Source organism: Mesocricetus auratus, unplaced genomic scaffold (genome assembly GCF_017639785.1).
Source record: "Mesocricetus auratus isolate SY011 unplaced genomic scaffold, BCM_Maur_2.0 Super-Scaffold_100018, whole genome shotgun sequence".
In the NCBI taxonomy this organism is placed as follows: Eukaryota; Metazoa; Chordata; class Mammalia; order Rodentia; family Cricetidae; genus Mesocricetus; species Mesocricetus auratus.
The window spans coordinates 34,101,944-34,127,595 of NW_024429199.1; the positions used below are offsets into that span (position 1 = coordinate 34,101,944).

Genomic DNA, 25,652 nt, shown 5'->3' on the forward strand with positions numbered 1-25,652 from the left:
CTCCCCCTACTCCTCCTAGTTTCTCCCCACCTCTTTCCTCTGTGTCCACTCCCTTTCTGTCTCTCATTAGAAAAAAGAAAGCTTCTAAGAGATAACAGTCAAACACGACAAAATAAAATATAATATGATAAAGGAAAAACCATCACATCAAAGTTAGACAAGGAAACCCAACAGAAGAGAGAGTTCTAAAGGCATGCACAAGAGTCAGAGACACACTTGTTCTCACACTCCGGAGTCCCATAAAAATACTAAACTAAAAGCTATAACATGCATGCAGAGGACCTGATGCAGACCCCAGATGGCCCTATGCTACAGTAAGTGTTGTTACCCTCTAAGCTATCTAGCTTGTTAAATGGGTGGTTTAAATAGACATTTATTACTCACAGTTCTGAGTAAGAGAAGTCCAAGACCAACATTTGGGCCAATAGGGTGCCTGGTAGGAATGCTCTTCTTACATCACTATCCTATGACTTTACATGGTGAAGCAGGAAACAGTCTTTGTGTCTCCTCTTACAGAGGCACCAATCCTGCTCCTGAGGCTCCATACTCATGAAGGAATAATGTAGTGTCTTGTAAATGTCTCTCAAAGACCACATAGCTAAATAGCATCGCATTGTGTATTACAGTTTTAAAATTCTAACTCAGAGTAGACACAAAGGCTCAGCCCACATCAGGTTCTCTAGTTTATTTGCAACAGTACATTTGAAACAGGAAGTGGTAAAACTGAAGCTTAGAATTATATTATTGGGGGGCACAATAGATAGCTTGGTGGTTTAGAACACTCATTGCTGCTGCCAAGGACCCAGGTTTGGTTCTCAATATCCACACTGGGCAGCTCACAACCACCTGTAATTTCAGCTTCTGGGAATCTGATGTCCTCTGTTGGCTCTCTGGACACACACACACACACACACACACACACACACACACACACAAGAACCACATGATTTGGCAAAGCTCAGTAAGTATGCATGTCCGATGTTGTACCCAAACATCTGGTTCTGTGGTTTCTGCACTCACTTCAGTGCTGCCTAGTGTGCATTCTGATTCTGAGATTCTGCAATCAACCTTTGGAAGCTAAGGTTGAAACTCATCTAGCAAGGTCTTGCTAATGAAGGACCATCTCTCTGATGCACCAGAGCATGATGATTCAAATAAGCTGGACTCTGATGTTTAGGGCACACATGAGCACGAGCACAGGTATTGATTCTCTGAATACACATTTGTACCGCAGATCTCATATGCAGACCTCATGGACACTCTCCATTCCATACACATATGATAAAATTTACAGCTGTGCTGTGCTTTAGAATATATGTTCATTTTAAACAGTTGTCACTTTTCAGTATATTAATTGATGTGTTAGGAGCTGATTAGGTTAGGATTGATGAGGTTTGAAGCCATAGTGACTTGGGTGCATGCATACCCTTATTAGCAGTGGGATCCTTAACAAGTTCCTTTACCTTTTCTCTGAATCTTCAGCTCTCCCACCAGCAGAAGAAATGATTCTAATACCCGATCCACAGGGTTACTCATGAGACCACAAGCAACAGAAATTAAACTACCTAGCACAGCTTGAACTGGGATGCAGTCAAAATTCTGCTATATGCATTAAAATATTATGTGTAGTTCTCGACAGGATGTGAATTTCAAATGCTTACAGAATGAGCCTGTCCTTCTTTAACACAGGCTGGCTTTGGATATACAGGCTGCTGGTTTTAACAAGAGGTCCAACCTTCCTAGACTTCCTGTTCAAACAGCCCTGGCTCATCTTTCAATGTCCCACTGGCTAAAGAGCCTGGCTCATCTCTCACTCTGTCCCAGGGGTTAGTTGTGTGATTTCAGACAAGCCACTTTCTTTGGTGAACACCAGTTTTCCCTCTTGTTTTAAGGTGGGGGAAATTCCCAAGTTTAGGGCTATAAGTGGGTACTGGATTAGCACGTGTAAATTTATTTTAAAGATCATTTAAATGTTTTTCCTCTGTAATTCCATTTTATAGTATTTTGTTTATTGGGATAACACTGCCTACTGTAAACGTAAAACCAGGGACTTTAGTAGGTTAATACAAAGAAGTGTGTTTCCTGTTGTGTAACTGCGTGATACTGGGCCTCCTGGTATTCACACAGCAGTCTCTGTGGGCCTTTCATTCTTTTTAATCTTGTTTTGTCACCACTGGGTTGAGCCACTCTGCTTCCAACTAGCAAACTGAGAAACTGCACCGCAGAGTGGCACACACCTCTTTCTTAGATCCCACTGACTAGAACTTAGTCAAAAGGCACACCTAGGTTCAAGGAGCTGTGGGAAACACATTCACTTAGTAGGTGGCAGTCACATCCCAGGGGAAGCTTTATAATGAAATGGGAGTGCTCGTTTCTTTGCTGGACACACAACCATCTCCACCTTTGTCAGGCTTGGAAATCAGTGAATTGAGGACATCTGCACTCCTTTCCACATACCACCTGACCCTACAGTTAAAGCCCAGAGCATGATTTATTTAACTTTCAGGTAGAAAAATTCTTTTTCTGTTTTGAAATTCCGAATTTGAATTCCACAGGCAAGAAAGTAAAACATCAGAAAAGCCTATAAAAATGTATCTTTCATATGAATTCTTTACATTGTGGGTGCTAGAATATTTATCATTCTGTGTGAAGTGTTTGGATGTGTGGATGGAAACAAATTCTTTCAGACCAAAAGGAAGGATGTTTTACAATCACTATTTACACCATTTTTTTTTGAGACAGGGTTTCTCTGTGTAACAGTCCTAACTGTCCTGGAACTTGCATTGTAGACCAGGCTGGCCTCAAACTCACAGAGATTTGACTGCCTCTGCCCCCTGAATGATGGGATTAAAGGAGTGTGCTACCACTGCTTGACAATACAAAAGTTATAGTCAGAATGAATTCCCTTGTTCTTCAACACATGTAGATTTTTGTGTTATTTTTGAGAATAATGTTCTTATTGAGTGCTAATTGCATGCACCTACAGCTTTCAAAAAAGTGTTAAGAGATACTGTCAAGCTGATAGCCTCCTCTCTGGTGTTATGCATGTGTTAATTTATAAGGTGACTGCAGGAGCTTCACAAGCCCCTTATTTTCGCAGCTACTTGATGATATGAAAGCTGAAAGATATGCAGATATACTGCTTCTGCTTATAGGGCTTCACTAAGGAAAAGGAAGCAGGGCTCTAGCACAGAGGTTTTTATTGATAAAGGCTTTTAATGATTTACTTTAATTCCCTGAGCTCTCAGGGTTAGCAAAGACAACACATGTTATTGCAGAAAAATATAGACATGTAATTTTCTTTATATACATATTCTCATCGGGAAAAATAACACATGCAGCTGTGTAAAGCCATTTGGAGAAGATTCAGCCTTCTGTCTATGTGTTGTGTAACTTTGTATGGTTCCCAATCAACCAGGTCATTATCTGTAGAAATGAGGCTGGTGCTAGAGTATGTGCTGTCCCAGTTGGCAGCGTCATATTCATGATAAATTCCATTAATTTTGTGATAACTAAGAAATAATTCATTAGGTGTGGTGGTATTGGGCTATAATCCTCATGTCTGAAAAAGGAGGATTGAGAAATCAATCAAAGCCAGCCTGGCAACTTAGTAAGAAACAGAAAGGAAAAAAAATCAGATTTTCATATTTAATTTAAATATTCATTATGAGAGTTTGATAAATGGCAAGCAAAAGATAGGGGGTTTCTTTGCCTTTTTTGTTTTTTAAAAAAAGAAATTTTCCTTTCTGACCTGAAACTCTATGTAGACCATGCTGGCACTGAACTCACAGAGCTCTGCCTCCCAAATGTTGAGATTAAAGGCATATTCCAACATGTTCAGCTAAAAGATAGTTTTAAAAAGAATAAATCATGCTCTAAGGCAATTTAGAATGCATTGGGAATGCTCCCCATCACAAACAAGAAAAGCACATCGACTTTTGGTCTACACTGATACGTGAATGATTCAAAGAACAAAAGTTGGTGGGTGTGGTTGGAGCCTGACTTCAGCCTGTGAACAATATGCAATGCCTTAAGACAGGTCCTCAGAGTCTGTGAGGACAAGGCCACTGACTTTGTAAGGCCTCACATTTTAACTTATGACAAAGAATTAGGCCCCACAGTGTTATGTAATATTTTGTTACTGAATGAACAAACATGAAGGAAACCTATACATTAAAAAATCTAGCTATTCCATTATTTTCAGCATTTAAGTGATTTCTAATGATTGTAGTCTGGAGTAATGTGAAAAGTGAGTTTAGAATACCATGGTTCATTTTTTAAAGCACAGAGTGTTTCTAATACCCAAGCATTTTGTGAAATATGACAAAGGAGGTCATAGTTGTAGTTCCTCTTTATCTACAAAGTTAATTTCTTTCTCAATTCCTATTTTAATTCTTTCACAGCACACAACATTTATCTTAAAAAGCATGTTAATTTTACAAGAGACTTTATGCCTTTCCTTTTTGTTCTTCTTGTCTTGGATTTTTTTTAATTCAACAAGTATATTTAAGACAGCAAATGTTTAAGAAGCAAACCCCTAATGTGTACTTGATCTATGGAGGCATTCAAAAGGTAAAGCCATATGACTAGCTTGGCAGAAGTTGCAGAGGGATAGTGGATTCTCAAGTAGGACATTAGTGAAACTTTGTTTTTCATTTAAGTTAGTCTATAGCTGAAGGTCCAAGACAACAACGCAGAGAAACACATGAAAGCCCAACACACTTACCAACATCCTGCTATTTTTCTTTCTTTTTATCTTTTTAAAAGTTGAATGTAGCTCTCTGTCTCTTTTCAATCCTGTTGCAGGTCACATAGATTTATAAGACACAAATGAGCATTGCACAGCCTTTGCATTGACCCAAACCTGGAAAGCAGCCAAATGGTACACCAGTAGATACTTCTCTTACACACTCCATTACAAATGTGTAGGACATACAAATTATCAATAGGTTTTTATGTCGAAGTGGGAGCAACCATTGGCAACACTGCCATGTCCTCTGATTTCTAGATGGTGTGGAAAGCTATAGTTCGATATAGTCTGAGGATGGATCTAGAGTTTCAGGTTCTGGGAGGCATGTCTTCACTGTGGGGAAACTGGAAGGTTGTGGACCCTTGAAGAGGTTCAGAGTAGTGGGTAGGCGTTGGGTTATTTAGACCACAGCCCTCAGAAAAGATTTTGTTTCTTATAGGACTCTGGCTAGTTTCTATATGAGCTTGTGTGTGTGTTTGTGTGTGTGTGTGTGTGTGTGTGTGTGTGTGTGTGTGTGAGAGAGAGAGAGAGAGACAGAGACAGAGAGAGACACAGAGAGACAGAGACAGAGAGAGAGACAGAGAGAGATATTATTGTTCCCCGAATCTTTACAATTTCCTAGAGTGTGTTGTGATCTCCCACTTCTGCAAGTGTCCGCTTTCCCTTTTAGTTTGCACCTGTGTTGTGCAGCCAAGGGGTCCTCATCAAAGACTATACAGAGGGACCTGTGTTATCTTGGACTTTAAGCCTCAAAAGTCATGAGATGAACAAACCATTCTCTTTATACATTCCCCATCCTCAAATATTTTGTTATAGCAAGAAGAATTGGATAAAGACATAGAATCTTTAAAGTCCAGACAGATTGTCTTCAAAGACAAGAACCAGCTAATATAGGCTGCAGCATGGCTCTTCCCTAAGAAACAAAGCTAAGATTAATACCATGTGTTCCTCATTATTGGCGGCCTGTCCTGCTGTTGAGTGTAAGACGGAAGGATGAATTATATAGTAACAGGCAGAGAAATAGGAGGAAGTGCTAGTACCATATGGAGGAAGACAGGCCTGAAATCTACATCTTATAGGAAAGGGTAGTCTTACTACTGTTTCCTAGACCATACTCATTCACCCTTCACTGTTTTTCTTTTCAAAGACACTGCCTCTGAAGGTGGGAATCCATGATTTTAGGCCTGATATCTTGATACTGTCAACAGTAGGATCATATTTTTCCTTATGAGTTAAAAAAGTTCATATTATTCTCCCTTCACCCCTCCCAAATATTCTCTCCATAAAGAAGGAAGAACAAATAGAGAACCACATAAATGACTGACACAACCCTGTCATATGCTTTTAACATTCTTCCAGAATAGATAGGTCACTCCAAACATAGGGAGACAACTTGTTTTGACTGGAAATGGGAGTAAAAAGAGTTTGTTGTCAAAGACACATGGAATTAAATCATAACTAAATCCTTTAGTGAACATGGGCCCACATGAGGTTATTCATTATACATTATAAAATTAATCTTATAATACTTCCTATGTAGAATTATGGCAAAAGAAAGAGTCAATCCAGTCTTTTACATAGAGCTGACATTACTATAGAGGACATTGTTTCTAATCAGCATATGATGTTTTCCCTCTTTCTCCCTCTTATCCCCAAAGACCACTTTCTTTCATGCTCAGTTGTTTTTTTTCTGTCAGCTTAGAAGCTGCAAATGAATCTACTGATATTTTAATTATTGTCTGCTGAACCAAAGCCTCTCAATTCGCTCCTGGAACAGTTTGGTAGGGCTTCCTGCCCAGTGGCCCAGCTCTGCCACCACTGTGATACATAGATTTAAATTAAGTCCCCATGGGAGTCCTCACCCTCTCTGAGGAGTGAATGGGGAGTGGGGTGGGGAGAAAGTGGGGGGAATGGATGGATAGGAGAGAGATTGTTTTAAAAAATAAGTCTCTATCATTCTGTTTATCAATATGACTCAGAAGTCAAAGGCTGGGGTGAAAACCTGCTAGTTGCAACTAGCTGACATTGCTTTTGGCTGGAGACACCTTAAGAGTCACATCTCTTCCCTTGTTCCATAACCAAGAGAGCTCAAACTCTAGTTCCAGTTCTTTGCTTCCTGTGAATCTTCTCTATACAAATTGTTGGCTTCTCTATGGCCAATTCCATTCAGCTAGCCAATGGCTCTGCTCCCCAAGTCAAGATATAATTTTACTGGGCAGTCTGGGGAGTGTCAGAGGGATATCAAGATAACCTACAACACCACTTGGTCCTACTCTGACTTCTCTCCCTTCCTCCCCCCTCCTCTCTCTCTCTCTCTCTCTCTCTCTCTCTCTCTCTCTCTCTCTCTCTCTCTCTCTCTCTCTCTGCCTCTCCTTCCTTCCCGTCTCTCTCCTTTACCCTTAAAGCTTATTATGATTTAAGTCATCAAACTATCTTTAGATCAATGAATAGTTAAAGGCTGAGGAGAGTTCATGGTAGTAAGGCCCATTGCGTTTTGGTGACTTGGATAATAGAGGAGGCCTTTAAAAGTGGCCTGGTACTCTTCAGTGGCACCCCCAAGAAGGCTGTCACCATGAAATGCCTTCACATTGGTGTCTTCAATGGTTTTTCATCTTTTATTTACAAAGAGGAGATACTCTATACTGAAAAGCATACAACTTATGTGTTATAAATAAAGGATTGCTCTTTTTTGAGGGGGTTTTCGAGGCAGGGTTTCTCTATATTGTTTTGGAGGCTGTCCTGGAAGTCACTCTGTAGACCAGGCTGGCCTTGAACTCACAAAGATCCACCTGCCTCTGCCTCCCAAGTGCTGGAATTAAAGGTGTGTGCCATCAATGCCTGGCTCAAGTATTGTTCTTATACAACAATGAATATCTATTTTGGAATGAGCTGTCATTTCTGGCTTTAAGACATTAATGAACAGGAAGTGTTGTCTACAAACATAGAGAGACAGTGTTAATTTCCTCAAATATATACCCTTTTTTCTACCTAGATAATAAAAGTAAATACACATTCATATTCCTTCTAGACCTTGTGCATTTTTCCATTTCTTAGGGTAATCATTTACCATTTTGGGGGGGATAATATGGGACTAGTTAATTCACATAGACATGAAGACATCTATAGAGAAGATTTTCATTAGAAAGATTTTTTTCTGGCATAGTCATTCAATCTAGAGGTCCCCCATTTGTTTAAAAAGATTTAATCTCATCTTTTAATAGTTTCTTATGCTTCTCAATACAATAGTTTACTGTTTAAAAGCAGAACCTCAGGATAATCCAGGTGTGGTGGTGTGGGCCTTTAATCCCAGCACTCAGGAGGAAGAGGCTGGCAGATCTCTGTGAGTTCCAGTTCAGCTTGGTCTATAAAGGGAGTTGCAGGACAGTCAGGGCTGTTATGCAGAGAAACCCTGTCTCAAAAAACAAAGATAAACAAACAAACAAAAACCTCAGGATGACTTGACTAAATCAATGAAATTTTGAGAAATTGTAAATTATAGAAAATTGTCACCTGTGATAAAAGTCCACACGAAACAATTTTTCTATTTAGTTTATGATTTTGTTTTTAATATTGTACTTATGTGTGGGTGTCTATGCCTGTGTGAGTGTATGCTGGTGTGTGGGTTCCCAGGAAGGCCAGAAAAAGGCATCGGTGACCTGGAACTGGATTTTTAGGCTGTTAGGAGATGCCCACATGGGTGCGGAGGAACAAACAGGTGCTCTGGGTGTTGCAATCACTTTTGATTGTTGATCAGTCTCTCCAGCACCTATGATCTCTTCACAGTTAATAAAATGATTTCACATCCATTATTCTTATCAGCAAGCACACAAATTAGTTATTGTTGTTGCTGATAGTCTGACAAAGAATACTCAAATAATTTATTCAATCGGAAACTGATATAATCGGACCCCAAACCAGAGCAATTTACACCTAAGCACCATGCACTTTCCAGTGACTATGCTGCAGCTTGCATACTTTTTTATTTTTAGAAAATTGAATTCCAAGTCTTAGGTTAAGAGCCAGAGAGGCAAGGATGGAAAAAGCATTCTCCCGGGATGATTTGTCCTAGAGAGCACAGTTAGTTTAGTCCCAGAGTGCTCTGAAGATCTGGGGCGTTTTTGATTAAGTAGGTAAAGGTTGATAAGATTTTGCCAATGTTTTTCATTTTGGTTCCTTTCGCTTTTTGAACTTCAAAAGAAATGGAGTGTCACATAAAAGGTTGTCTGTATCGCTCCTGGCGTTTGAGAAGTCGTTTATTCCACTACATAGAGATTCAAAAAATAATCAAATGATTCATGGAGAACTTGTTGGAGACAAGATGCACAAAATAGAATGCTAAGTTATGATGCATGGGTGTACTTTATTCATGGAAGAGAACTTACAAATGAGGCACTGTCACTAACATATGTAATGGACTTAAAAGGACTTTGTTTATTTTTACTGTTGATCCATTTGTTATTGCTTTTGACTTATTTATTTGACTTTTAGTGCGTTGATGAGTAGTGGATCTTTCATTCAAAACTTTTTTTTCGGAGTATAAGTATATACTGCACTGGAGTATAGGAATGGTAAAGAATGACATACAAGTTCCTGTTTGGTGTCCTGTTACTCTCCAGAAATAGTGGTATTGTGGTTGTGTTTTAAGTAAACAGAAGACTGAAGCATTGCCTTCCTTCAGAGAGAAGAACGGCCATGCTGTGTTTTTTTAATGCTCTGTGAAACTTAAAGACAGAATTTGATAAAAACATAAAAATCGCTATATTTTCAGTTGCAAAACCATAGGGGTCTCTTGTACTTATAGTTGAGAATTCTTTCAGTAACTCTGAGAAGCCTGAGTTGAACTTCTTGGGAAGAAATCCAAAGGTCTGAGAAGTGTGCAAATAGGAGGAAGGCGTATACATGGGTGGGGGGGCACTCAAAGAGGATAAGAAGTGTGTCTTAAACCCCCCATATCTAAATTTCTTTTCTTGAATTCCATATCTGCAGTGTTCTAAGAAATCTATGAAGTAGGGATAATAATAGCCTTAGAGCATTAAACTAAAAAATAGATGTTAAGTGCTCAACACAGCATGAAGCCCATGAAACGATGCGGTAAGACTATAATGAAAATAATAATAATAATTCTACATCTTATTCTTTCTTTGCTGAACCCCACTGCAGTAACACAGGGCAACCAAGTGCTGGGGACCGGGGTCGGCAGAAGCACTGCTGCTCTTTGTTGCTATAGCCTAGGAAGTGGCTGCATTGTTGAAGAAGTAGTAGGAAAAGAGAAGGGAATTGGTGGTGGGTGGGAAAGAGAGAAGAAATAGTTCAAAAAAGACCCAGGCACCCACCCATGGCTGTGCTGTCGAAGCTAACTTCCTTTTACCAAACATACTGAATCCACCTCCTTCCCCAGTGCTAGCGACTGTGTTCTGAGTTCTGAATAGACACTTCTCCAAAATAAAAGAGTCTGATTCCTCACCAGTCTCTCAAATGCAGGGGTTGCTAGCACAGCATTGAGAACCCCATGTCTGGCTCCTGCAGTGCCCTGCAGGCATGTGTACACTGAAGAATGGAGACGCCTGGCAGAGAGGGAAGGATTCTTTTTAACCTGGCAGGAAAGGAAGGGTATGGGGTGGGATGAGTGCAGGGCCCACTGACCACCCCTCTGATGGAACTCTTTCAGAAAAAGAGTTTCTCAACAGGAAGTGATTATAACATCTTTAAAAGCAGTCATCTCCTAGCCTTCAGCTCCATCAACAATTCAACTTCAGTCATTGCTGCTTTCTGAGTTATGTAGTGAAGTAGAAAAAACACTTGGTTTCACTTGCAATAGCATCTCACAGAATTCGGTTGTCCCTACCGCTCTTGTAAGTAATGCCTATTGAGTATGTCTCTGGACTAGAGAGTTTTTATCCATTCTCCTGGAAGAAGTTGACAGTTCTGACATTTGGTCATTAGTATTTGGTGACCTGTGTAGCTCTAGTGAGACTTCACGAGACAATCCCGATGAAGAGTTTTCTCTTTGGGGTTGTCTCTGCACTCTGGTGATTTTTTTCTTGTAAGGAGCCTGTGTACAGATCGTGAAACTGGAAAAGGAGTGACAAGAGAGGAAGAGATATTGAGGGAGCAGGAGCAGCGAGAAGTGAGTGCATCCATCCTGGTCACAGATAGAGGGTTATTTGTGACCAGCAGGAATCTGGAGAGCAGGGGAATGGAACAGCGGGGAGGGGGAGGGGAAAGAAGAATGAGTTTTCCTAAAAATGTTTAGGAAATTTCACAATGAAACTCATTACTTTGCATGCTATCATATATACATACAATTCAAAACCCCATCACTATAGCAGGGTAGACAGTTGTATTTTTAAGATACAAAATTAAAAAGCTCAATGCAAGACATTTTCTTGGGTCTCTTAGATTATATCAGTTGGATAACACATCTAATTAGTTTAAAATATTATAAAATAAAATCAGTTTTATTGTCATAAGACTATTTAAATATATGAAATGCATTAAAGTTCTGTTAAATTGCAGAGCAGCAATTTTTCTATGCATTCATAAAACTTCATCAAACATCTCCAATTATACATTGTAAAATATCCATGAAAATATTGAACTTTCTCTGAGCTGGGACTTACACAATAAATAACAGTTAGGTAACTAACCCGTGTCTTGTCCCCTTTTACCTTCACAGCATGGGCACTTGAGTTACTCCTCTCTGGATCTGTTTGTTGGTTAACCTTTCCTTGGATAATAGTTCTACAGTTGTCTTTAACTGATCTATTTCTATATTTTACTGATTAGTTGAGTACTAGAAAATTCTGCAAGAAGCCAGAAGGTAATATAAATGCCAGTCAGGGCTCAGCCATTAGGATATACAGACATTAACAAATTCTTTAGAAAGAGTCACAAAGTGCACCCGTGGGGAAGTATGCATGTATCTGTGTGTATCACGTGTGGAAGTCAGAGGACAGCCTTGGGTGTCATCAGGTGCCAACTGCCATCTTTTCTTGGACACAGTGTCTCATCAGCTTGGAACTTGGTGACTAGGCAAGATTAGTGGGAAAGCACTAGGAAATATGCTTACTTCCATGCCCTCTCTACTGGGATCACAAACCTATGCCACTGAGCCTGGCTCTGGGGATTGAATTCAGGCCCTCATGCTTCCTGGTAAACACTCTACTGGCTGAGTGATGTCTCCAACTTGGAGAATTATTTGTGTTTCATAAACTGTCATTTATTGAGTTTCCATTGCCTGCAAAACTGCATACTAAATTCAATAGCATAAACCTACACAGGTGAAGGAAAAAAAAACCTTACCAAGCCCAATTTTATATTTAGGTCAGGGTAATTAGTGTTATAAAAGGGAAAGAAGAAACTTCCATGGAAGAAGATGGTCGGGGTGTGAGTTGTTTGCTTCTGATGGGCTTTTCAGAGGAGCTCAGAGCTAAATTAAGATGCACCTAGGTTAGAACAGGTGGGGGTGGGGAAGAACGGGAGGGAGGAATCACATGCTAAAGGCCCAGAGGTAAGAGAGCTGTGGTTTCTTGAACTCAAGATGAAAGTGCTCAGTTTGGGGTCCTTGAATTAGAAGTGATTTGAAGATAGCCTGGTGGAGAAGGAGTGTGAGGATATAGAGCCAAGTAAAGAGGTCTGCTTCCTTTCCAAATAAGAAAGTAACAAAGGCTAATGACACAGCAGCCATAGAGAGATGTTACTGCAAGGAATGGGTGGTCAAAACACTTCCTTTATAAACAAAACAGTGAGATAAAGGTTAGAATTGCTTTGTGTGTCTTTACTGGATACAGATTTCTCTCTCCCTCACTCTCTTTGTGTGTGTGTGTGTGTGTGTGTGTGTGTGTGTGTGTGTGTGTGTGTATGTGTGTGTGTGTGTGTAGATGTGTGAATGTGGGTACACATGTACTATGATATACACGTGGAGATTTCAGAACAGTATTTGAGAATTGCTTCTTGCCTTCCACTCTGATGAGGCGGTGTCTCTTGTTTTTGCTGCATTGCAAACCCCAAACTGAGCCTCCCATTGGCCACCCCACAGATCTAGATAGGTCTGCTGCTACTGGGATCTCACAAGAAAAGCCTCTATTTCCTAATTGTTCTAGGAAAAGTAATAGTTTATTCTAACATATTTTCTAAGTCTGATTCTAATGTCCATTGTTGAGAACACTTATACCCATGATGAATGTACTCATACCATTTAGCCATATTTTGGGGGTTAGAATTTATCAAACCTAGAGAATGAGAGTAAGGAATATACCTATCACATTAAGAACTTTGTGGCTTATGTAATTTTTCTTTCATTTTATGTTTTCTTTTCAATAAAACATAAAGGCAGTTGTTTAGAAACCTGGAGTGGGATAATTTTGTGACAGAAAAACATGGTAGGCTGCTGCCTTGAGAACGGCAGTTCTAAAATGCCACTTCAAATCATCTGTTCTACCTTTGCCATCTTTGTTTGAATGGTAAGTGCTTTTGTTGCCATGTCAACAGTTTGATCTGAAGTTCAGTCTTCTCCGGCCTCCAGTGGAGAGAGATGCTTCAGATGGCCAGTTCTCGTTTAGAATTTTGTGAAAGCTGGCTAGACAATGTAACGGTGCGATGAGACCCGGGGTTAATGGGAAGTGTGGTACGGAAGGTCAATGCTTAGCACAGATAGGCTGTGGTTTTGTAACATTCACCGAAGGCTCACTTGTGTTCTCCTGAGCTGGTTCACATACTCAAGTCTAGTCATCACTGTGGAGAAGATTTCATTGTCAAGGCAATCTATTAAGAAGCCTTTCCAACTATGTACTACCTGATGGAGACCATTATTTCCAAGCAACACGAGGGTCAGAGAAGTGACCTATTCAATTTTAAGGCTCTGCCTGAAACATCTAGGATGGAAAAGCTAGGGAAAATGTACTGCTGACGAAGTCTGTGTTTTCTAGACACAAATCACGAACCAACGGTGTAGTTTTATTGTTCTTGTTGTTATGCATTAAGTCCTCTGCCTAAGCACGGCTATAAAAAACGAACCAGACTTAGGAATCCTTCTGGAGTCTGTACTTAGTTGAGAGGATAAACAGATGTAATTACCGGAGGTATGGGTTCTTATCTTTGAAGAGTGCAAATGAACCACAGACCAGAGGACAAAGGGAGAGGAAAGGAAAGTTTGTCATCTATTGGGACTCGTAGAATGCTCACTAGAATGGACTAAACTCTCTCTGTATATGCTCTCCTGGAATCACTTCAGTGTGGCCACAGTGGAGTAGCTTGGTTGTCATTACAGTCGTCACCCAGAAAGCAGAACTTTTGATTGGTGCTCTGAAATCATAGATTGAGGAATAGTATGTTCTTTAAAGATGCCGATGATTGGGCTATTACTTCTTTGACTGTTATTTAATTAAGTATGTCTCGATGGTCCCTCATCTGAGAGTAAGGATATATTTATAATATGCAGATGGCCATTTTCAGTTCTGAGTTAACCTTATAAATCCTCCAACTGAAAGCAAGGAATTGGAATTTGTTCATTATTGGCCATCTAATGACAATTTTACACTTATATTTAATTTTCATTTGTGCTTCAATGGTAAGTTATTTGCCTCCTATTAAGTCTAAGAAAATCCAGCGTTCAGATTTCTGTTGTGACACAATACTGCGGAAGCATGTCTAATGTAGCGTTATTACCTGCTCACATTGTCCTGATTACAGAAAAACCCTGATCTTTTTTATTTTAAGCCAATTTTCCAAATAACCAGGTAATATGTGAGTTTCAGTAAAAGATCACTATTAAATTTTTATGACATTTAAAGAGACAATATCACCAACAAGAGAATCATTCAATTGTTAAATAAAGAAAAATCTATGTACTAATGCCCAGTAATGTACCAAGTGATAAGTGCTTGATTGTGGTGTTTCCTGAGCCATAGTCTCTATTTTTTTAAAAAAGGGTTTATTTATTTTTGTGTGTGTGAGTATTTTGTTTGGATGTATGTCTGTGTGCTCACAAATGACAGAAGAGGGCATTGGAGCCCCTGAAACTGGTGTTACAGATGGTTGTGAACTGCCGTGTGGGTTCTGGAAACCAAATCTAGTTCTGTAAGAGCAACATATGCTCTTAACCACTTCAGCCTTTATTTTTTAATATTTTAATTCTCTCTTTCTCTCTCTGTCTCTGTGTGTATGAGTACAGAGAGAGAGAGAAAGAGAGAGAGAGAGAGAGAGAGAGAGAGAGAGAGAGAGAGAGAGAGAGAGAGAGAGAGAGAGAGAGAGAGAGAGAGAGAGAGAGAGAGAGAAAGTAATGTGAGTTCAGGAGCTGGCTGAAGCTAGAGAGGGTATCAGATTCCCTGGAACTGGAGTTTCAGTCAGCTGTAAGTTACCCAGTATAGTGCAGGGAATTGAACTCAAGTCCTCTGCAAGAACATCAGAGACTCTTAACTTCTGAGCCACCCCCTCACTCTCTATTTTTAAGGGCCCAATACTCTATTTTTAATACTGATATGTTCTTAATAACAACATAAAACAAAAACATTAATAAACATTTGGGCACATCAAGAATGGAATATGTATGTGTAAAGGATTCCTGAAGAAGTTGACTTTAAACGAATAATAGGTTTTTTTTTAAGGCAGACGGATTTTTGGAATGCCAATTTTTTTTATCCAATACATTTTACAATACATATCTTATATATTTTCAATATACCTTGACAGTTATAATAACAGCTGTGTGAATTGGGTGGCATTATTGTCTTTACTTTCAAGGTGGAAAAAATCAGTCAAGGTCCCTCATTCGAATTACAGGGAAGAATTCCTTTACAACCTTATTTTTTGCCCATCTAACCTAAATCATTTCTCACTATGGCTGTGTGGCAAATAGGAAGAAAGGTTATGTGAAGCTTAGCCTAGTTTTCCAGTCGTGGAGACTAGACTTCATGACTGAGGAAATTTTACTTCATATACTTCTTTCATAACTCTTGGGTACTTGGAGTAAAACTCCTAGGTTGTTATAGAAATGAACTCCTTTGGTGTGTGAAGATACATTTGAAAAAATTATTTACAAATAAAAATGCTATCGCAAAAGCAACAGCTATGAAGATGTTTACTGAAACAAGTGCCATATCATTGATTTCTGAGTCCTGAGTCTTACGTTTACTAGGGAAACTTCATGAAGTCATAAATGATTTACATGTCCATGAGGTGGTTGCAAGATTCTGACAGAGTCACTTAGAATCAAAAGAACACATATAAATAAGTGAATTCTTTGATGAATAAATCGTAAGGATGAACTTTACAGATCCAGGTCCTGCTTCAATTACATAGGTACAAAGGCATACCAACAAAACATCAGCACCATGGATACATCCCAGTTCCAAATGGAGCATCCTCCTATTTCATGTGATGATACATAGTCATTCTAGAGTCTTGCTAGTAAAACTTTACACTTACACACAAATTGAAGCAAGGAAAAGAGACACACTTCCTATCTTAGGTAAGGTTTGTAATATATCTTGCTAGAAATATTAGTATAAAAACCAATTCATGATTAAATTTGTTCTCCTCATCTATCTACACTTTGATTTCTCCCCATCTCTGAAGACCCAAATTATGTTGTATCTTAGAACTGACTTTTTTAACTTCATTCTTTTCTAAATCCCTTGATTGCTCAAGCTCTGGTTATTTTTAAATCTTTAGATTTTCTTTGCACTCATTTCTCATTCAAAGTTTGAAATGATATGATCAAATACATCTGTCTTAAGAAATAGCATTGAGATTAGGATCTGTCTGAAAAGAATTGAAATATTTTTTGAATTGAAGGCATTTTATTAAACTAAGTTTCTGCCCAAGGGAATATTTTAAACTCGTGAGGATAAAGAGGATATGTTACCATCTGAGCAGCTGGTGTGAGAAAGCCTTTCTAAGCCCAGGAGAAGAGGCTCTGATAAAGCCACCAGGGGGTAGGAGTCACAGGTAGAACTTAAGCTGAGAATTCTTATAAGGAAAGGAGCAGCTGTGAAAAAGTGGAGAATGAGTGAAATACAGGCTGAAAAGATTATTCTGTGGGACAGCCTGAAGACAATTTTCAAACTGTGGAGTACAACCTATTAGCAAGTCATGAAGGCAACCAATGGAAGGTGACTCACGTTAAATTGGAAGAATGGGAAGTATTAACATATAAGCCAAATGGAGATTATTACATATATGTCTATAGAAGGTAAATGCATTTCTTGTCAAATAAAACAAATAGTGAAAGTTATCTAAAGTTATGGAGAATCCTAATTAATGCTTAGGAGGTGAATGGTCTTTGGGGAAAACATAAAATTAAGCATTTATGTCTTTTCATCTCATTTCATTTCAGTACTTTCTAATTTGATTATAAATAGTTCCATTGAAATGAAGGTTATTCTTGTTGCTTCATATGTTTACAAAAGCATGCACCCATGGTCCGTGCTGGAGTGTGTCACTGAGAGAGAGTTTCAAAAAGGGAGATGACCGTGGATGTAAAAGTCTCTGTGTGTATTATGGTTAGGTCATTTATCTAACATCCGTATTTGAATGTGTTAAATCTTTCCACATGTGGTAGAAACAGAAATGAAATTAGAAAGTACATTAATTAATTTATTTATTGCAGTGCTTCTGATTGAGCCTGGAATTTGAGGACCGGCAAGTTTTCCTAATCAGTACATTAAAATAACAGCATCTGTAGGTCAAAAACTGATGAAATTCAAATAACTATAATAAGAATAGAAATCCACACCAGAAAGAGTTACTTCATGAAAATATTCAGTTTCAGTTTGAATTAGCTCATGTGTGATATCAGGTCCTGTGCTAAAAGTCATTATAATTCTAACAGATTATTCACAATGCTGGACTCTAATGTGCTATAAGGAAGATTCTCAACTTTCTGTATTTTGGTATTTTTAAATGGGAGCATTAGTCTGGAAAGTCCTTATCTTTGTAAATGAATGCGACTTCTTCTGTATACATGTCTCAACGTTTTAGAGTGCTAAAGTTGAAAATTGTCATTTATTCTGATTTTTATTATGTAAAACCTGCAGATTAAGCTATTTTAGAAGCAATTGAGAAAATTCTGAACATTCCATTCACGATTGTTATCAAAACACAAACTTTCCCTTGCTTTTACTTGCCCTCCTTTGTGTTCTTCTTTTGCTATGTACACATTTTGTTCCTCTTGTGTGCCACACCTTAAGAGTGCTGGTAGAAAGATGGATAGTGTCCATTTGCCCACAGCAAAGAGTGAGGACAAAGTGTAAGAGAACATGTTGATAATAAATCAGTAATTGGAAACAGCCTACATGCCTTTCAACTGATGAAGGGGTAATACAAATTTATGGTTATAAGATGGAGTGTTATCCAGCTGTTAAATAAAATAAAATTTTCAGTTAAATGCATGAGGCCAGAAATACTCATCTTGAGTGAAGTTACCCAGACCCTCAGACAAATATTATTTGTTTTCTCTTATGTGTGGATATTAATTCTTAAGCTTTAGATATGTCATTAACATTCTTGGTGCTGGAAGGCACTGGGAACGCTACCAGAGGAGAGAAATAATCATCATTATCACCTAGCTACAAAATTGCATCCTATGACAGAGATATACCTGTAAGACATATTGGTGCAATCATGGCACACATATTATAGGATCAACCAACCACTTTTTGATTGAACTTAAGGAACATATACCAGACATTTTTAAAGTGGCCATGGACCTGAAGCTAGGTAGGTCATGGGCCCTCGGGGACCCAACTACTATTATTTTGCTAAAGGAACATAGCAATGGAATGACTTTTTTGTTGTTTATTTGTTTTTTTGAGACAGGGTTTTCTTGCGTAGCTTTGGAGCCAGTCCTGGAACTAGCTCTTGTAGACCAGGCTAGTTTCCGACTGCCTCTGCCTCCCGAGTGCTGGGATTAAAGGTGTGTGCCCCAATGCCCTGCTTAGAATGACTCTAAAAGGCATATTGATATCTCCATAGTTCAGTGTTTTTATCAGTCCTCATCAGGGAAACTTCATCTTGAAGTAGATAGGACTTAACACGGAGATACACAAGCCGACAATGTGCTGAATGAGAGATTTCAGAGCACTGAGATCCAACTATGATGTCTTTATCTCTTCCCTCAAAGCTCAAGGATTTATGTGAAAAGGGGGACAAAACACTTTAGGAGCCAGAGGTATTGAATGCCTCCAAGGAAGAAACATTTTCTGATACAGCAGGGCTGATATACAGATGAAGAGACAGTGATAGCAAGCACAAGACCTGCACATGATCAGAATCAGGCAAAATCACAACACAGAGAAATGAAGTGGACTCAAAATTCCATCCCTAGTAAGGAAACTATTTGCAATTGATATCTACCTGCTGGGAAAGGGGAAATCAGTTCTCTCCAATGGAGTGGCACTGGATATGTCAACCACACTGCAAAGCTAACTGCATGCCTGAAGTAGTTGAACAACACAAATTATGTGCTTTTTCTTTTGCTTTGTTTTGTTTCAGTATTTTTCATCTTATTGATTTTCCTACTTGAATTTTTTTGATAAAGAGAGAAAGAGAAAGCAAGCAAGCATGCAGCTGGGTAGGCCGGGGTTTGGGCAGGATCAGGGAGGAGCTGGGTGAGGGAAAGAATATGATCAAAATAGACTTTGGAGATTCCCCCCAAGGAGGGCCTCACCCTCCCTGGGGAATGATGTGGGGATTGGTTGGAGGGGGGCCTGGTGGAGGGACAAGGGAGGAGGGATGGGAGAGCGAGCTGGGATTGACATGTGAAGCATTCATGTTTCTAATTTAAATAAAAATAAAATATATTGTATGAAATGTTTTAAATAAATAAAAAACAAAAAATTAAAAAATAGGAAAGCTGCCTTTTTGGCTCTCGCAGCAGCACCATGGCGGTTGGCAAGAAGGGAGCCAAGAAGAAAGCGGTTGATCTATTTTCTAAGAAAGACTGGTATGATGTGAAGGCCCCTGCAATGTTCAGTAACATTGGGAAAATGCTGGTCACCAGGACTCAAGGAACTAAAATTGCATCTGATGGCCTCAAGGGTCGGGTGTTCGAAGTGAGCCTTGCTGATCTACAGAATGCCAAAGTTGCATTTAGAAAATTCAAGCTAATTACTGAAGATGTTCAGGGCAAAACCTGTCTGACTAACTTCCATGGCATGGATCTTACCCGGGACAAGATGTGTTTCATGGTCAAAAAGTGGCAGACCATGATTGAAGCGCATGTCGATGTCAAGACAACCAATGATTATTTGCTACATCTGTTCTGTGTTGGTTTCACTAAAAAACGCAACAACCAGATCCGCAAGACCTCCTATGCACAGCATCGGCAGGTCCGCCAGATTCGCAAGAAAATGATGGAAATCATGACCCGAGAAGTGCAGACAAATGACTTGAAGGAAGTGGTTAATAAATTGATTCCAGACAGCATTGGGAAAGACATAGAAAAGGCTTGCCAGTCCATTTATCCTCTTCATGAGTCTTCGTTAGGAAAGTAAAAATGCTGAAGAAACCCAAGTTTGAATTGGAAAAACTCATGGAGCTCCATGGTGAAGGAGGTAGTTCTAGAAAACCTACTGGTGATGAGACAGGTACTAAAGTTGAACGAGCTGATGGATATGAACCATCAGTCCAAGAATCTGTTTAAAATCCAGATTTTTAATAGTGACAAATAAAAAAATCTTATTTGTGAAAACAATAGGAAAGCCTAATAATCATAAAATGAATTCATGTAGAAGGGACATCTGATAGAACTTTGGGATATGAAAGAAATTATCTGAATTAGATAATAATATTTAGATGACACCTGGCAGATTGGAGTCGGAATGAGGGTAGATGCTGTAGGCGGAATGAATAGTGTGCGTACAGGGTTGTGATAAGATGAGAATAGGTGGTAGAGATGAAGAGTAACTCTAAAGAAATGACTTTATCTCATCACAAAACTGCTGAAGCCATGGAAGATCTTGGGTTACACCATGAAAGCATTGGGAGAGTTGCCAGTGGCATTTAAACAAATTTTGTTTGAGAACGAATGATTTATGGACACAGTTCTAAATCACTTATCACCCACTGTGGACTAATCAGACATCCACACACCTTTTCTATGGAGGACAAGATACTGACTATTTGGGTCCTCATGGTCAGTGATGCAACTGTGAAGCTGTTGTTGCTGTGTGAACATAGCCATAGATCATATGTGAACAAGACTGTGTTTCCATAAGACTTTAGTCACAAACAATGAGATTTCAGTCTAATCTCATTTTCATGTGCCATAAAACATCCATCTTTGTATGTTTTAGAACTGTTATCCATTTAAAAATGACTCTGTTGATAGACCATACAAAAAACACAATGTTCCATAGATTCTTGTTTGCTGACCCTGCTCTAAAGGACATGGAAATATAATCCAAGTAGTAATGATAATATACATTTTAAATAGGAAAACAACACTTACTGGACTCTAGAACAATATGAGAGCATAAGAAAGGCCTTTATTTTCTTATTACGTGGACATCTGAGGAGCTTAGTATCTCTTGACCACCTGGCGATGTAATGTTGGCTTCAAGCATATACAGGCCATCTCCAATACACAGTATTTTCCTTAAGCCATGGTTTCCTGCACCTCTGTCCACTCCCCAGTCTTCTCTCATCTAACTAACCTCTAAGGGAGAAGGCAGCTCTCTATTTAAAAACAACCCTTATCTTCAGAAAAATTATATTTATGTTTGAGATTTTTGTCCCTGACCTTGACACATCATTTTTCCCGGGGAGGAAGTACTCCAAAAAGAAGTCGCCATGTTTCCTGAAGACAGGGCGTGACATTAGGAAGTAGCATAAGCTTATGACCAGCCACAGGTCAGTGGTTTACAGGTTTCTCAACTACAAGATCTACCTTTGTCTTTTTAAGCCTCAGTCCATGGTCTTGAGATACCATGGATAGGCCAATAGAAGGAACTGCTTCCAACCAAAACAAAGCCTTGAAAAAATCCATTTTTGAGGAGTTCAGGAATATGAAAAAAATAATCCTTGCGATGAAGAGTCAAGTGATATTACTGCCTTAACAACACCCTCTTTAGCTTTACAGAAACAACATTATCTATTGACTACTAACAAAACTTATAAGTTCTATTTACCACTTACAAAAAATACTGTGATCTATTCTGTGTCTAGAATTACATATGTATGCTTTCATATCCTCCACGTGTACTATACTAATTGTCATCCATGTATAACAACAAAGTTTCAAGCATGTTATACATAATGAAGATAATATTTAGCATTCTGATACAGTTTTAGCATTGTTTTGGGGGCATAAACTGAAAGGGTAACTTCTCAAGATATTGTAAAATCTAGTTCAAAGGTTGGTTAAAAAAAACAAACCAGTATCTTCATTGTTTATGAATATTTTGGTCTTCCAAAAATCCAGCTGGGTTCCCATAGAAACCTCACTGGTCCAGATATGATGTCATCACCCAACAAAAGCTAGAATTCAACCACTCTATTAAAAATTGTTAATACAAGTAAACATTGAATCATCTAATTATTGGGTACACATAGCATTTTCCCAAGTGCATTACTATAAGGAGTTTGTTTTTTTTAATCCATTAAATATGATTGGTCTATAATTAAATACCAGAGCAGGGTGAGGCATTGGCTGAAATGGTAAAATGAGCTCTTTAAAAAGATGCAGCAAACACCTTCTGAAAATATAACTTAGTGAAAAATTATCTTAATAATGTTTTGAAAAGCTAAGCACAATGCTTACTAAATAAATCACAAGTCCCCCATCTTGGTAACAGAAGGGGTTTGATACCCATAATGCTCAAAGGGTAGAATTGAGAAGATACACTACAAAGCAACTTTTAATTCTTTCCAACTTTCTATCTAAAGGTTATTCATTTTCTTTTATCTTAAAATGACATTCAGGTCTCATAACTTAGATAATAAAAAAATCGTACTTGCACTTATCGCCACCAAAGACTTTTTTGACAATCTGGTTTAGAGTAATAATAGATAACTTCAGTCTTTGACACAGGCTAAAGCTTTTGAGTTTCCTTGTAGGAGACCTGTGAAGAGAGGAGTGTGTAGTCTGATGGGGCAGCACCTTAACAGTGTTTTCTTTCACTATCTTCTCAAACAGTTACTCTTGTGTGCAATGGGCGTGGGGAGGGAAAACAGCCAGAATACTAGCTGGGATTTCATTTGACTGACATTGGTTCCTTGTAATTCTCTGCAACATTACCAGGAGTCAATGTCAATCTTGTCCTTCAGTGGGCACAAGGGATACTCTTCATCATACAGATGCAGAACCTCCAGCTAATTGCTTGTCCCTGCAACACCAAGGACATCTGGACTTCTAATTTCTTCCTACTGATATTCCAGCCCTCTGGGAAGACTTAAGTAAATCCCAGCCTTGGGTCTGGAAATAGGGTTCCACAGTTAAAAGCACTTGCTACTCTAGCAGAGGACCTGAGATCTATTAGCTGCACCCATCCAGGCAGCCCACAACTGTAACTCTGGCTTCAGTGGATCGAATACTTTCTTTTGACCTCTGTAGGTGCACTCAAGTGTACCTTCACACACACAAACACACACACACACACACACACACACACACACACAGACTAAACTGTAAATAAAAGATAGAAAGCTCCAGCCTTGTTTTCCCATTTTCATGTCCGTATGTAGTCCACAGAAGTCTTGGTGCCTTTGAGCTACCATGAGTGAGACTGCAGCCCTGTTAGTGTCCTCCTCAAAACAGATTTTTACCTGTTGTGCCTCAGAAACTGGATCTAACAGGACTCAGGGGCATACATCAAGCTACCCTACAGGTCCCTGAAGTCCCCTTACTAGTTTAAGAGTGAAATCTGAATGATGAGGGAGGTCTGAAGTATCACAGTATTCAGGGACGTGTTCTCTCTGCTGTTCATTCTTCTGTGGCCGACTCACTTCCTCCATACCCAACTCCTGATAAGAGAGTGAGAGGAATAAACCTGTTTTTAGCAACATTTTTAAAAGCCCTACATGGTCTGTGTCCTATTTTAGCACTCTGTAGTATTTGTATATGTTTTCTTGGATTGTTAATAAAAAGTAACTTACCGTTTTAAAATCCAGATACAGTAATTATTAGTGTCTACCTTATTTGAAATCAGATTGTATTCTGTTAATAAATTAACATCTTTATTTAATAAAAATGAAGATTACGTATATTAGAGAACTATATGTGAACTTTGTCTTTTAAATGATACTGTTAGAATACTTAGCTTCTCATCAAAACAGAGAGTTAACTTTTCATATCTCAACAAATGGATACCATGTTCCAGTGCATAGCCCCAAACCCCAGAGTATATAAGCAGCACAGACTGTAATCAGTGGATTATCAAAAAATAAAGTATGTGAGGTTTGGATGGGATAGGAGGCAGGGGTTGAATCTAGGAGGAGTTGTAAGGAACAGTAGGGGGGATATGATAAAATACATTGTATGTGTATATAAAATTTTCAAGGAAAGTAATTAAAATGTTGTATTAAGACATGGACAAATAACAGTTAAATCATACAATATATCGATCGATATAAATGAGCAGTGCCCAATAAGAGCAACCAGATGAATTTGCTTCTTTTGTCTGAATGGTTAAACAGATGCTTAGCATCTTGCTGTAGTGTGCACTTCAGTTTTATTTGCTTCAAGTCATCTTGTGGTAACCCCGACTAAATATCCTTTGATATGGGACATGGTGACATGTGCTTGTAATGTCAGCCCTCAGGAAGCTGAGACAGGAGATCAAGGGCAGCCTGGACTGCACAGCAAGGAATCATCTCCAAAACATGACAGCAACAATAACTGTCCTTTGGAGGATGACTCTGTAGTTACAATTCAATTTGGAGTCTCAAGTGCATCAGGAGCAAGTCTGATTTATTGAAGCCAATTAGCAAAATTCTTACTTGACTCTGGGGTAAGGACATAAGGCAAAAATCTGGCCAATGATGTGAAAGGATTCACTTCCTGGTGACTTTAAAAGAAAGTGTGCTTCCCATCTTTCAAGAGAGCAACTCAGAAGGGCCATCTATTTTTGTGATAAACAGGAATGGAGGGAAAACATAGTTCTACAATTTCTTTTTTTTTAAAGCAGATATGCAGAAATCCCAGAAACCAGCTTAGAATTATAATCACATTGTAAGAAACCCAAAGAAGACACAAAGAAACAAGAATTTTCACGGTATCTTTGATTTGCTACAGGAGCATATCGGATTCTGCCCTTTGGAATTTTTGGTTATCTGAGCAATAAATCTTTGTTCTGTAGCAAAGATTTAGTACATTTTTGTTGCTGTTGTTGTTGGCAGATAAACGCATCTGGAATGGCATAGACCATTATCTGCGTGTTGCTAGCAATCAGGCTATAGAGAATTTAATAGGGTGCTCATTATTACCACTGAGAGACCTGGGCTATCTTAATGAAGTCAGGTACTGTATTTGTATTATCAATTTTTTCCGTACAGTTGATCTGTAGATGGCTGAGCAGTTACTGCCCTTGCTGTTTTTCTTTCACCCCTGATTCAAAGCTAACTTTGCTGCTCACCTGCAGAGAGATGTGCTGGCTCCTCTCACCCCATTATGCCTACTCTCTGCCATAGCATCTTCCGTGATAGTTTTTCACGTCTTCAAGATTGCACCACCAAGATATGACACAGAGGAAACATACAAATAGCAGCCCTCCAGAAACTTTTGAGAGAAAAGGCTTAATTCATCTTAGTACTGTACTGATTTTGTTCCTATATTAATATGATATCAGATGAGATACTGTACAACTCTAATTACGTGCATGAACTATCTTTTTAATATTTCCTAACAAGTTTTTCCTTCTTCCTATAAAAATAATGAACAATTTTCATTATATATAAATTAAAGGAT

The 25,652-nt window shown here is 38.8% G+C and overlaps 2 protein-coding genes across 4 annotated transcripts in view; both read left to right on the top strand.

Annotated features, from left to right (window-relative positions):
- Positions 1 to 25,652, top strand: part of Grm1 (glutamate metabotropic receptor 1) — a 367,695-nt gene that overhangs the window by 174,821 nt on the left and 167,222 nt on the right. The window lies entirely within an intron of this gene.
- Positions 19,590 to 23,211, top strand: LOC121144463 (40S ribosomal protein S3a-like). The gene is given in 2 exon segments (XM_040758194.1): positions 19,590 to 20,218; positions 20,221 to 23,211. Coding segments are annotated over 2 exon segments (759 nt in total). The 5' UTR covers positions 19,590 to 19,629; the 3' UTR covers positions 20,391 to 23,211.